Raw genomic sequence first — 12,149 nt, 5'->3', positions numbered from 1 at the left:
TGTCAATACTGTTATTCCAGGCATCGAATATTTCCAGGTGTTGCCAGGTGAGATGGGAGGAGCTACCGAATAAGAAGGAAATAAAGAAAAAAAGGAAGAGAAGTAGGAGGAGGAAAAGGAGAAGGCAAACTCTGGACTTTGGAGCACTCGTTATGGCAGGCCAAAGTGTTATTTTCCCTGGACGTTTATAAATATGCATGTCATAACAACAATAATAGGAGCATGTGTCATCCAAAGCAGCCAGGTAAAAACATTCCTGTTGTCGGTATATTTGAAGGGCACCTTAGCTGAAGATGGTGAAATATGGATCGGCTACTGTACATACTTCACTCATGTTACATAATGTAGTACTGTTGCGAATTCCATGTGCCTGTGTGAGGTTACACTTTACTTTCCGCACTTATTTTCACAGCTCCTCATGAGCTCCGTCTGCACTTGAACCAAGTCTGAACTTGCTGACGAGGTCCAGGATTTATCACGCAGGTGTGTGCAGTGCTTCCTGTTGTAAAATCCACTGTTGCCGCACATGCTGCAATGATTTGCATTTATTTCCATTTTTTTGTAGATGGCGCAGCAAGAGGAGCCTCTGTATGATTTCCCAGAGCCTACCCAGGGGTCAGAGCGCAAGTTCACAGGCCACCAGCGAAAAGGCGGGTCTCTGAAGAATGTCAGCGTCTTGGACCGACTCTTGTTGACGGTGCCTGTTTGGATGCAGTTGTCAATCAACCCTGCCACCGCCCTGCACATTCTACAGAGAGAACCTCCTGGGGTCAGACACCCGGAAAAAACAGCTGCTTGTTTGGCTTTATAAGCTTCTTTTTCTACACCGGATTGTCCAATCGTGCATTGTCTTGCAGACATTCCTGGTGCGAAGGTCTCGCACATCTCAGAGGAATGTGTTGTGCGTGCGTCTGGTGGATGACAGCGTGCCATCCTTTGTGCAACAGTTTGGCATCAGGGAAGAACATTCAAGTAAGTTGTGACAATTAACAATGATATCAGATGCTGGTTGACTTCCAAGATGTTGTTTGGGAAGTGTTCCTCTATGATTATTGTTGGGGCCCATTTTGTTGGAATGTAATTATTTTAGTGGGCCTTCCACCATGTTGAGATGTTGACTATAATTTACTTGTCAATCTCAGCTCTGTCTCTGGAAACATCAGCGATCAGCTTTCCAGACCTTCCGAGACTGGTTTCATTCTATTGTGTCAGCAGGTAAAGATCATTTTACATTCTGCTATGGTTCGCTATTTTTTTAAAAAGAATTAATAGGAACTTATGATACTTTTGTACCAGAGATGTATTACCCTTTCCTCTGGAGCTTCCTGAAGCCATCGCTAAAGCAACTTCCCACAAAGAGCTGGAGTCCATCTCTCACATGGGAATAGGTTGGTTTCACAAAAAGATATATTTTTCACCTCAATATCGGTTTCACCAATCGACAGGACATTAGATTAGGAGCATGCTCTATAATGAATAGGCGGCCATTTTGTTTGGAAGCAGCTTAATTCGATGATACAACGGCCTGGAAATATATATTTTTTTAATTCTTGCTGCAGCATGAAAGGTTGTGGACTGATCTCTAATTTCTGTAAATAAAGCACCAATTTCTTCACTAGAATTCTGGAGCTCTCACCTCAATGTGCGGGGGCCACGGGAGCCCCCGAAGACCCAGACGAGCAAAGGGAAGACTCCAGACTCTTCTGTCTCAGCCCAACCTGATGCTCCCGCACAACCAGTCTCTTCAGCTCTGCCTGCTCCCACCCCACAACCTGACTCAGACAACCAGACAACTATCGCCGAATGTGACCAAAAATCGGATCCGAATTCAGTCCTGTTCCGCGAGTTTTGTCCTATTGAGACACGCAGCCCCAGGGAACTGGACTGTGGCTCAGGCCTTGGCGCGCTGTGCTTCATCAACCCTCTTTTCCTTCAGTCTGAAAGCATGTTGTCAAAGCGGCGCTTGATGAAACGCAGCTTCAAGGTGCGGGTGTCCACCGAGACGTCCACCCTGATGTTGCCCCCGCTCGCTCCGCCACCCCCGCCCCCACTTATGCCCAAAACAAGAAGAAAATGTAAAGCCCGAACCTTGACAACACCTGCAACCCAGGACTGCCAATCATCACAAGCAGAGGAACAAGTAAAGGCCAAGCTCCCGACATTGGTGGAGCATCCTTCCGATGACCCCGACTACATGCAGCCATCCTCAGCCATCACATCCTCCGTGTCTCCCTCACTCTCTCCCTATCCAGCTGAATCCGTACCGCCACTTCCTCCCAAACTGTCTTCCGCCCCACGCACTTGTCCAACCGCCTCAACGCAATATCAATTCCCATCTATTTCGCCCAGGGCTCAACTCGCTGCTTCCCCCTATCAGTCCCCATCTTCCTCTCCCAAGGTGCCCTTATCTCTGTCACCTTTTTTCTCACCTTCCTTGGCTCATCTGGTAAATGCCAGTAAAACATCAGCGATGGAATCCAGGGTGGAGCAGGAAGATGAGGATGACTGTGTGGAAGAATTAAACAAAGAAATGGAATCTGCTTATTTGGATGACACAGATAGCTGCAGTTCCTTCAGTAGCCTTGAGGGGGCAGTAGAAATGCCAACACCAGGCAATGATGGAGTCCCGCAAACAGCATCTTAAAAAAATTCCTTTAAACAATATACAGTTTGGTTAGATGAGTGAAGTGAATAACATTCTGTAAACCGTTTCTATTAAAATGATTTTGGGTGCACTAGTGTACACCTTACAGATCTGAGGTCCTAGATTTGAGTATTGTATGGACAAAACAAATTGCCATACTATTTCATTGTGTACAATTTATAACTGTTTTGAAAAGATTGCACGTTCAGTAAGTTTTATCAAATGTTTTATTTTTGCAGATCATATTTTCTGAAAAAATGCATTTCACTGTTTTGACATTTGTCCAAAATTAACACGCTATGGCAGTATTTTAATAGTCTAAACATGGAAAATTAAAGCTAGGTCAACATGTCATTATGTCATCTTTTGTCGTATGGCAGTAAGTACATACAAGATGTGTCAGCAATTTGAAAACTCAGGACCAATGCTGAGGTTCAGTTTACAGTAGCTCCGTTCTAATTTTGTGACTCTACAATTTGGTGAATGAAGACTCGAAGAAGCCCCAAAGGTGAAATTGAGAAACCTCATCCTCCATATCAACACCAACAGGAAGAATCCATTTTGCTCAATGCCAAGAGGTCAGCGTCAAGTTTGTCGTTGTCGTCAAAGCGCTCAATGAAGGACTGGATCAAGCCTGATGCGCTGCCTTCATACTGGACCAGCTCGACACTCTCCTCTGGAAAAGCACAAAGTAAGAAAACCAAGTCAGTTTTTTTTGGAGCGGGGTGCAGAAAACAACCCTGTAAACTAAACAGCTGGGGTTTTCTTATATTCCCACAATGCGAGTGCGATGCAAATACATGCTCCTCTGCTGTGGGGTGAGAACATACCAGTAATTCTGGTGTTGGCTTGGACAAACATCTTGCGATCCTCCTTCCGCAGCAACACTGTGTCACGAAGGCGCAGGAAGTTGTGGGCACCGCTCTCACTCACAGTGGAGTAGCCCTCATAGAGTGCCCGCCCTTTGTCCACATCGGCCGTCGACTTGAAGACCTGCAAGATGCAGAATGCGAGATAAAAGCATGTTTATAAATAATCCATTATGGAAATAGTCATTCTTAAATCGCTCTACTCAAGAGTAATGGCAGACTTTACTGTTTTCATGTATGGACTTTGGAATAAATACCTGCAGTTTACAAAGGAACTTATGGATGGCGTCCTTGCCGACGGTGCGGATCTTGCTTCGGTCTAGTGTGATGCGAGCGTCTGGTTTGCCGTCGGCCCCGGTGACCTCCTTCAGGCCCACCAGACCCTTGCCGGCCTCAAGCAACACGCGCAGGATCACAAAACGTGCCTGCATGTGAGCCTGGGACAAGACAGACACGTTTTGTATTTGATCCTGTCATCTTGGAGGACCGCAAGGTTCATCGATAGCTCACCTGTCTCCAGCTCTTGCTCTCAGGCGTGTAAAACTCCAGGCCCAGCAGTCCGCCTCGCACCATGCTCAGCCAGTTCACATAGACCACGTCGTCAGCGTCCTGGCCCTCATGCCCGAAAATACTGCAGCACAAAAATTGCAGTGGATAACATTGAAAAGGCTTCCTTATGCTTAGCAAAAAAAAAAAAAAAAAGCAACAATCACATCACCCACCTAAGCACGTCCTTAATGAGCGACAGGTAGAGTCCCACACTCTCGGCTCTGCATTCTTCATAAGAGGAGGCAAGGGTTGAGAATTTACTGTCCCATGTCTCGCTGTCCTGGTACCAACTAGAAACCTAAAAATACACGCACACATCATGAGGAACTGCAGCTCTGCACCTCAAGTAAACATTTAATTTATGTACAAATTGCACAACGTATGTCACACAAAGGCTGATGCATTTCCATGAATATTTGAAACAACACAGATATCCGATACATATTGGATTTTATCCACAAATGGAAGAGAGACTCACCGGTTTGCCCGTTTCTGGGTTGATCACTTTGTTTTGGTCAAAGTTGAACTTGCCCTTGTTGTCCTGTAGAGAAAGTCACACATCAACATTGTCCACATTTCATAGCCAATCACAGCAAACAGGCCAATGTTATATTTTGTCAGAAATCATAACCATTCATCTTGTTGACAGACCTGGACAAACAACTTGCCGCTTCCGTGGCCCAACAATTCATGAAGGCCGACTTGCACCTCAAACGATGGACTCTTCCACTTGACAAACAAATCCTGGCGCACACAAGGACACCCAAATTCAAAATTTGAAAGTGTGGATTGTGATCGAGTGGTCATCTTGGTTGCCTCACCTTGTCGTCTTCCTCCAAGAATGTTAATTTCTCTTTATCTGTAGAGTAAGCCACGGCCAGAACATTTCCGAGGGAAACGTTTTTAAAGCCCTCAGACTGCCTGATGTCGTCATCTAGTTTGAGAAAAACACGCACGTGTTTTTTAAATGCAATAATGAACCCCAAAAAATCTTGACATGTTAGCAGACGTACAGTTGGGAATGTTGATGCCAGCTGGAATGCCGCTGCCAGCAAAGGTGAGGACGTCGAGGGAAGTGAAGTCCGGTTTGAGGAAAGTGTCTTTCTCAAATTCCTTCGGCCAGGGAAGCTCAGGGAGCAGCACTTCGGCCGAGCCTACGAGTTTGGCGAAGCGCTCGCTCATAGCCTTGTTCACGACCGCCACGAAACCTAAAGCAGACACGGCGAGAAGCTTGTTAAGAATGGCAACAAAAAGAAAATCCAGAAAGTTCACCGGCAAACTACCTTCAAACTCTCCTCGGGAGCCAAAGGGGTCCCTGTAGCTTTCGATAAAGCCGATGTAGCTGAGAGGAGGGTGGGGGGGAACGTCCAAGAGATTATAAGCAGAACCTGAATGAACCAGGAATGAATTCTCCTCCGTTAAGTGACCTCACCTCTCCACAATTGGTCCCTTGTCTTTAATCCAGTAGCGTGAGCCTTCCTTGTGGGCTTCCACCGAGCCCAAGGTGAAGCTCTGCCTGTACTGCTCGAGCATCTTCTTCTGGTTGTCGTTGGCGGCGTGGTCCTGGGTTTCAATTGAACCGGCAACCAATTTGAAATCAACCGCCGTTGCTTGAAAAACAATCAATCCTCTCACTCACCTGAGCCTTCTGAAGATAATAGCAGACCCTCTCCATAAGAGGGGCGTAGTCCCCCCTTTTCACTGAGAACTCTTTGCCCTCAAAGTCAAAGCACCCGCAGCAGGATTCACATTCTCCATCCACCGTGCAGTCTGTGCAGCAATCATGTGCGTTAATACCATCTCCTGCATATACCTTTGAGTTATCCCGTTTGACGACTAACCTTTCTTCACAGCGGAGGCTAAGCGAACCTCGTAGCAGGTTTTCTCGCCATTTTGACTTTTGAACAGCCGGGTGTTGTAAGCAGACAGTTTCTGAAGAACACAAGTGACAGGTAAGCATATTGGACAGAAAAGGAAATTAGCTTGGTTTATACCAGAGGTGGGAAAAGATCCACTTGTTTTATTTTTAAAGTGTTTCCATTATAAAAAGCACTGTAATATTTGTTGTATCTGACAACAAAATCAATACCATGTGTGGAATTGTTTAATCTACAAATTTGTATCCAATTAATTAATTGGGTAGGATACTACATTTAAAACAAATATTTGCTAGCTGCAGTGCACTTTAAATCCCAATGTGAGTCAGGCTTACCTTGGAGTCAAGGAACTTCTGGGCCAGCTCAGCATCTTCCAAACAGCAGTTCCCGGAGAAGTAGGTGGTAATTCCCTGAAGTGTGACAAGACATGAGCTGCAGTATGATCACCAACATTTTGCTCGGAGTCTGCGTTTTAAAGACTAGTGCCCACCTTGTCGCCAAGGCCCAGTTGTTTTTGTTTGTCCTTCAGGGAATAGATGGGACATGAGCAACTGTCCCACAGAGCACCAATCTCGGCAGGGTCATCACGAAAAGCCTTGCTGGCCCTCACTAGAGCGTCCATCTTTTCCTGATTGAAATTAAGATTTGGTAAAAAACAACAAAAATAAATAAAAGCAGTGGCCAAGCATAACAGGTAGAGTGAAGGAGACATTTGTAGCAGCAGTTTTATGTGGATCTATAACAGATCCAAAATATTTGTACCTTTGGCAAATTAGGGACAAACTTGGAATCTCCAAAAGACTTGTAGTTTCCCATGTTGGCGTAGAGACCTGCTGCATACACCAAGAAGGCCTGAAAACAAACAGGACACAAAAAGTATACTTGATGCACAACGAATGTGTGAATAGAAACCATGGTAATAAAAAATTAAAAAACCCAAACGAGGACATACCTGGTACTCCTCCGAGGTCAGTCCAGCCGCTGTTGCTACAGCTTGCAGCTGCGCAGGTGACTGCTTTCGAAAGATCTTCTGCAGAAGGACGAAGATGACAGGCGACTCCGGGGATGTTTGCAGGAGCACAGCAAGGCCTCCATACCTAAGACACAAGCATTGGTTGATTTATTTGACATTTAAATGAATTTGATTTATTGCACACCTTAAACACACCTAATCACAATTCCCAATCTGCCCCCATTAACCTCTCGCTGTTCTCATCAGGGCTTGGTCCCCGCAACGACGCACGTAATCAATACATGAGCTGCTCCCCCCGGCCCGAGAGGACGGCGAAGTCAATGACGTACCAAGAAGCGCGTGACAGGTAGTGGGCATACATCTTCTCTTGCGGGGAGAGCAAGCGAAAAGCCTCGGCACAGTCGAGAGCAGAGATGCCGATGTCATTTGGTAGGAAGTACTGAGAGTCCACCATCTTTGAGTGCGAGGGTATCACTGATGAGAAGTAACTCAACTCTGGAAGGAAGTGGGGAAAAGAAACAGTGAGAACTGACATTTTGATAAGTGTTGTTTTTTTTAATTTATAAAACTACACAAATGCAATATGTTTCATTCATTCTGATGCAATCCATGGTCTTTACAGACTAATTTATGAATGGTTAATTATTAGTGTAGAAAACAATATAATTAGGAAGAAAAGACTAGAGGAAGAAGTCAGTACTTCTGTCAGGTTCAATTTGACAGTAAGGGAGGAAAGTGGGAGTCGAAATTTAAAGGTACAAATTGACGTGTGTGCAAACTAATTCGGCCGCCATCCGCCGATCACGTTTCAAGTTATCCAATGAAAATTATTATTATTATTATTAAGTATTATGCATTTGGCGTACAGTAATCGTAAACTGGAAGAAGGTTTAATCGCCAGCTGCTAGAGCAAACATCGTCGAACTACTAGCATAATTAATTGCCGATTGCTTACGTGCTTTTACTTCGTAAAATTGAAGTACTACTTCAACGAACTGGAACTCAAATCACAACCTGTATTTATGAAGGTAATAAATGTTGAATCCTTTCTTGTGGAGAGTTAACAATGAATTACTGAAAGCAACAACCGGTTACCTTGTTTAATGTCGACAGCTCCGGCTCATGTCAGAGTGCAGTATCACGCTGCACACTTCCTGGCTATATCCTCAGCCCCGCCTCTCGACCTATCACAGCTTGTAGAATTATGACGACGAAAAAACTGACCAATCACGTAATGGCACTACCGGTCTTTTATATTCGTCTCACAGCAAACATCGGGGAAGGCGGTCCAATTACATTATATTATTACCCCAAAATATACAATAAACAAGATTATAAATATTATATATTCATGAAGTAGAAAACATGTTCAATCAATCATTTGACAGAGAGCTTATTATCATGGCCTGCCTCTCTACCTATCAGATCTCCAACATTGTGATTGGCAGCAAATATGACCAATCACTGCGTGACAGGCCTTTCAAATTAAAAGTCTTACTATACAATGTAATTTTTAAAAGCCTCGCTGTACGTATACTTTCTTCTATAATTTCTCCCTAAAGTTAGTCATTAAGAAAACCTACAATGGCATTTTTGAAACCCTGCCCTGAAACCCTAAACCAAGTTTGAAACCCCAATGCGAACCCCCCATTTTTTAGTTTGGATAGAAGTCACTGTTCAACTAGTAACTAACAGTTTAACAGGTTAAAATCACCGAAAAACACGCACTGACTTTGTATCTGACTTGTTAGAATCAGTGCAAGATGCAAAACAGAAACTTTATTGATCCCTTGAAGGTAAACAGTTCTTGCATTCCTGCTGGTTACCTGACATACTTCAGCGCAGGAATGGAAACCCGCGACTCAGTGTCTCATAGCTGTTTGGACTTTCCACTGTCCTGTCGCAGCAGCGTCACGTAGAGACGTAAGAAGGAGTAGCAGACGCCCAATGCGGTGTACACGGACGTGGCCAGCAGCGGGAGGAATGGCAGCTTCTGTTGCCATGGCGTCAAAGGAAAGACGAGCTCGCAAGCGACGGCCACCACAACTAGACCTGAGAGGTAGACCACCTCCAGGGGGTGAAGCAAGGACCCATGCCCACTGAAATGAGACAACAGTACAGCAACATATCCTACATAAAGCCTCGTGCATGATGTACTGCATTTCTGTGCTAATAATAACTAACAATATCAACTCATGTTGATGTTACTGATATAAAAGAATGGAGGAAAGGGAATGGGGTGAGTTTCTTGCACCTGTAGAGTCTCCCCAGAGCAGCAAAAGAGAAGATGGTGAACATCAGCATCAGCGCACATTTGATGAGCAGCTCTGCCAATAAAAAAAAATATGTTTTTGTATCACTTTATGGTTGCAACATAGGTGATACAATTATTACAGAGAGGGTTGATATCAAAATAAAGTCGTGCCTTGACCGAAAACTTTAACTAGTTCAAAACCTCAAATCATCCTTTGCCATTGAAATGAATACAAATGCTATTAATTTGTCCTCGGCCTCCCAAAACAGCAACAAAAAATGTCCATAGCACTCCATTTCATAAAAGCACAGCATACTTAATACTTGTACTTAATTTTGTCTCGCACTGTACCTGCCGGGGTGAAGAGCAAGGGAAAGAGCGAGTAATGACCCGCTGTGCTGAGAAGCAAGAAGGTCCCAGCGTCCTCTCTGCTCTCGACTGCCAGCAGACTATGTCAAAGGAGAAAAAGTAAAGAAAATTTCAAAATGACAAACTAGTATTCAGCATAGACAAAAACAAGGAGTCAATCCCAGACCTGAGAGGCAGGATGGCGATGAGGATGGCTTTCTCGTGGACGTGCCAGCCGAAGGCAAAGGAGGCGAGCGCGCACAGCAGCAGGCAGCGTAAAAACCCACGAGCGCCGCGAGGACGGCACCAGATGGACGCCAATGCCGGCTAAATAGAGTTTCAGGCAAATGCACAAAGGCGTCAGGTAGAGCCAGTAATTTGAAACCATGATTGTTATTTCTGTGGGCAATAACAATAATAATAATAGCACAAACCAGGATGGACAGCAGAGTGCAGATGAGTGTGACAGACGGAGTGACAGAGGGAAGAACAGAGTGTTGGAATTCTTGAACCAACCCGCCCGTCATGGAGGCCTGAGGGAGTGTCGTCTCTTTCAGAAGCTTCAAACGAACTCCTGTCAACAATGTTTATCATTTTAAAATCTTCATTGTGGATTCGCAGTAAACCAGTGCAACAGAAAACAAGAACGCGCTGCATTTTTATTCTTACCCAGCGTGGCTAGGCTTTTATCTAGAATGTTGTAGAGGGCCCACACATTTGGAGCCCAGTAGGCGTGACAGAGTCCTCGTTTGAAGGGGAAGAGGCGGGACAGTACCTGAGGAAGCTGACCCTGCAATGGGCACAAAAAACAGTGATTCTTAAATTTGGCCATCTATTTTTGTGTCCTTATTAAGGTCCACTCACCATAGTAATAAACGGGCCAAAGGAAAGCGCACACACAGAAACCACAATGCTGCCGAGAGCGAGTAGGCGAAGCGGGCTGAAGCTCCGCCATCTTATGGAGCCATCTTCAGACAAAAACACAAACAATGGCGGTTGTTCAGCACATTTTGGATTGAATGTTTCAAGCCTTTGTGTCATGGTCACCGTGTGTAAAGCAGTAGCTCCTCAGCAGGAAGATGCCGTAGGCTGGAGCCACGTACAGGTAGATGTGCTTCAGGTTGAGGAGGATGGCAAAAAGCAGCGCCCCCTGCAGGTGCTGAGACTGTTGAAGACAGAAAGACGAGGTACAACGCGTGGACTCAACAGAGCCGGAAATCGTTTGAGTCTTTACCTGCAGGTGTTTGGCGATGGACAGGAGCAGAAAACCAAAGAGGAAGCCATTGTACTGAAAATGAATGTCTGAGGAAGGCCCTTAAGGAAACAGGAGTAACTTCCACAACTCATGTGGAATCAGTCTCTCACCTTGTTTCACCCCCTGAGGTCTGGACAGACTTACTGCCGCCCGTTTTTCTTTTGAGAATTAATGTCAACTTCAAGGCTGTGGTATTCTCCACCAGCAATCCGGGCTAAGGATACGGTCAACAATGAGAAGGCCAAAGTTCCAGAGCAGCAGCACAGCCAGGACAAAAGACGGCTGATTAAAGATGTCCCGTGTTCCTTTCCGATCACGAACGCACCTGCAGCATCTACACACATTGCACAAATTGTTACACAGATTTACACGAGTGGTGATGGTAGCCGCACTCACTCTCTGGCGGCGTAGATAAAAAGCAGATCTGTGAAGATGACCGAGAGTCTCTGGAAGAGGACGGTAGCCGGACTGGCGTAGTTTAGGTTTTCCACTGACAACATCTTGTTGTCAAAGTGCCGAGCGACATGGGAAAGGCCGAACTCAAACCAGGCGAAAAGCGGTGGGTAGTCCAGCGTCCACTCTGATGTATTCTGAAAGAAAGAGTACAAATTAAGCCCCTGGACCAACATTTAAAAGGACAGAAAATTGATTTAAACGCACCTCATGGTACCACCTGGACACTGGCAAGCTGTGTGTGATGGCCAACCAGTTCCTGTGCACCTCAAAGTCTGTGGAATGACTGCACACACAAATAAACAGTCAGAAAAAAATCAAACACAGTGGTCATGCAATTAAAGCCCGAATAAAATAGTAAAACCTAAGCTAGTGAAGCTGTACGACGTGTTCCGACTTACGTACACATTCTAACCTAGATTCAAAAGGTGAAACAGCGACATCTTGTGACTGAAGCTACGTAGCACACATTTGAAAACGAGGTTAAGTTTGAATCAGCATACTCTGTATGTGTCAGTATTTGATCATAAAAAAATCTATTGTGCAGTGTACACTGAACATAAAATTATAATATAAGAAAACAAAATCATACAGCCAATAGGTGTTAATAATCTTGAGGCAGTCAGTCTGTTAGGCGGATGTTATAGGAGCAGTTTTAAACCATCGTATGGATCAAATAGACTAAAAAAACACAAAATGTCTTCGTCAATAAATATTTCGACTCACTAGGCGTTGATAAACAGAGCTTTGAAGAGGGAAACCCCCAGAGCTAACGCTGGAAACCAGTTCCCCCTGTCCACCGCGGTGGCCACCATGACCGCTCGTGTTGTGTTTGAATTCAGAACTTTATTGACAGCAAGCGTACTGTACATTTGTACATCCGGGTTGTCATCAAACAAGGAAGTGTCGCTTTTCATTTGAATACTT

The 12,149-nt window shown here is 44.9% G+C and overlaps 3 protein-coding genes across 5 annotated transcripts; 1 reads left to right on the top strand and 2 right to left on the bottom strand.

The window, feature by feature from the left end:
* The first annotated feature begins 75 nt into the window (after positions 1–75).
* LOC125981923 (ras and Rab interactor 1) lies at positions 76–2,996 on the top strand. Its single transcript, XM_049742007.1, has 7 exons — positions 76–244; positions 413–483; positions 566–769; positions 858–972; positions 1,143–1,215; positions 1,297–1,388; positions 1,620–2,996. Exons 3-7 carry the CDS (start codon positions 566–568, stop codon positions 2,642–2,644), a joined length of 1,509 nt encoding a protein of 502 aa, XP_049597964.1. The 5' UTR covers positions 76–244; positions 413–483; the 3' UTR covers positions 2,645–2,996.
* On the bottom strand, positions 2,854–7,396 carry dpp3 (dipeptidyl-peptidase 3). The gene is made up of 18 exons (XM_049741989.2): positions 7,242–7,396; positions 6,892–7,036; positions 6,702–6,791; positions 6,430–6,567; positions 6,275–6,349; positions 5,904–5,994; positions 5,702–5,832; positions 5,495–5,625; positions 5,346–5,404; positions 5,076–5,270; positions 4,884–4,996; positions 4,714–4,806; positions 4,541–4,603; positions 4,236–4,360; positions 4,024–4,144; positions 3,771–3,950; positions 3,475–3,637; positions 2,854–3,320 (listed from the first exon to the last, which is right to left on the bottom strand). The coding sequence occupies exons 1-18, from the start codon at positions 7,364–7,366 to the stop codon at positions 3,181–3,183; spliced, it is 2,178 nt and encodes a 725-aa protein (XP_049597946.1). The 5' UTR covers positions 7,367–7,396; the 3' UTR covers positions 2,854–3,180.
* alg8 (ALG8 alpha-1,3-glucosyltransferase) lies at positions 7,351–12,139 on the bottom strand. 3 transcript variants are annotated; one of them, XR_011088206.1, is made up of 14 exons: positions 11,949–12,139; positions 11,430–11,508; positions 11,166–11,359; positions 10,994–11,103; positions 10,562–10,816; positions 10,379–10,482; positions 10,184–10,304; positions 9,949–10,088; positions 9,702–9,841; positions 9,518–9,615; positions 9,167–9,239; positions 8,739–9,011; positions 8,008–8,096; positions 7,351–7,407 (listed from the first exon to the last, which is right to left on the bottom strand). XR_011088206.1 is itself a non-coding variant. In XM_049742004.2 (13 exons), exons 1-13 carry the CDS (start codon positions 12,137–12,139, stop codon positions 8,783–8,785), a joined length of 1,665 nt encoding a protein of 554 aa, XP_049597961.2. In that variant the 3' UTR covers positions 8,672–8,782. The 3 variants fall into 3 exon arrangements, 2 of the variants coding, with proteins under 2 accessions (XP_049597961.2, XP_068509270.1); XM_049742004.2 differs by lacking the exons at positions 7,351–7,407; positions 8,008–8,096 and having other exon boundaries at positions 8,672–9,011; positions 10,562–10,679; positions 10,749–10,816; XM_068653169.1 differs by lacking the exons at positions 7,351–7,407; positions 8,008–8,096 and having other exon boundaries at positions 8,672–9,011.
* Positions 12,140–12,149: the final 10 nt, after the last annotated feature.

This window comes from Syngnathus scovelli, chromosome 15, assembly GCF_024217435.2.
Source record: "Syngnathus scovelli strain Florida chromosome 15, RoL_Ssco_1.2, whole genome shotgun sequence".
Classification (NCBI taxonomy): domain Eukaryota; kingdom Metazoa; phylum Chordata; class Actinopteri; order Syngnathiformes; family Syngnathidae; genus Syngnathus; species Syngnathus scovelli.
Note: the sequence above shows the minus strand (reverse complement) of the source record. Positions and strands in the feature narration are given on the sequence as shown.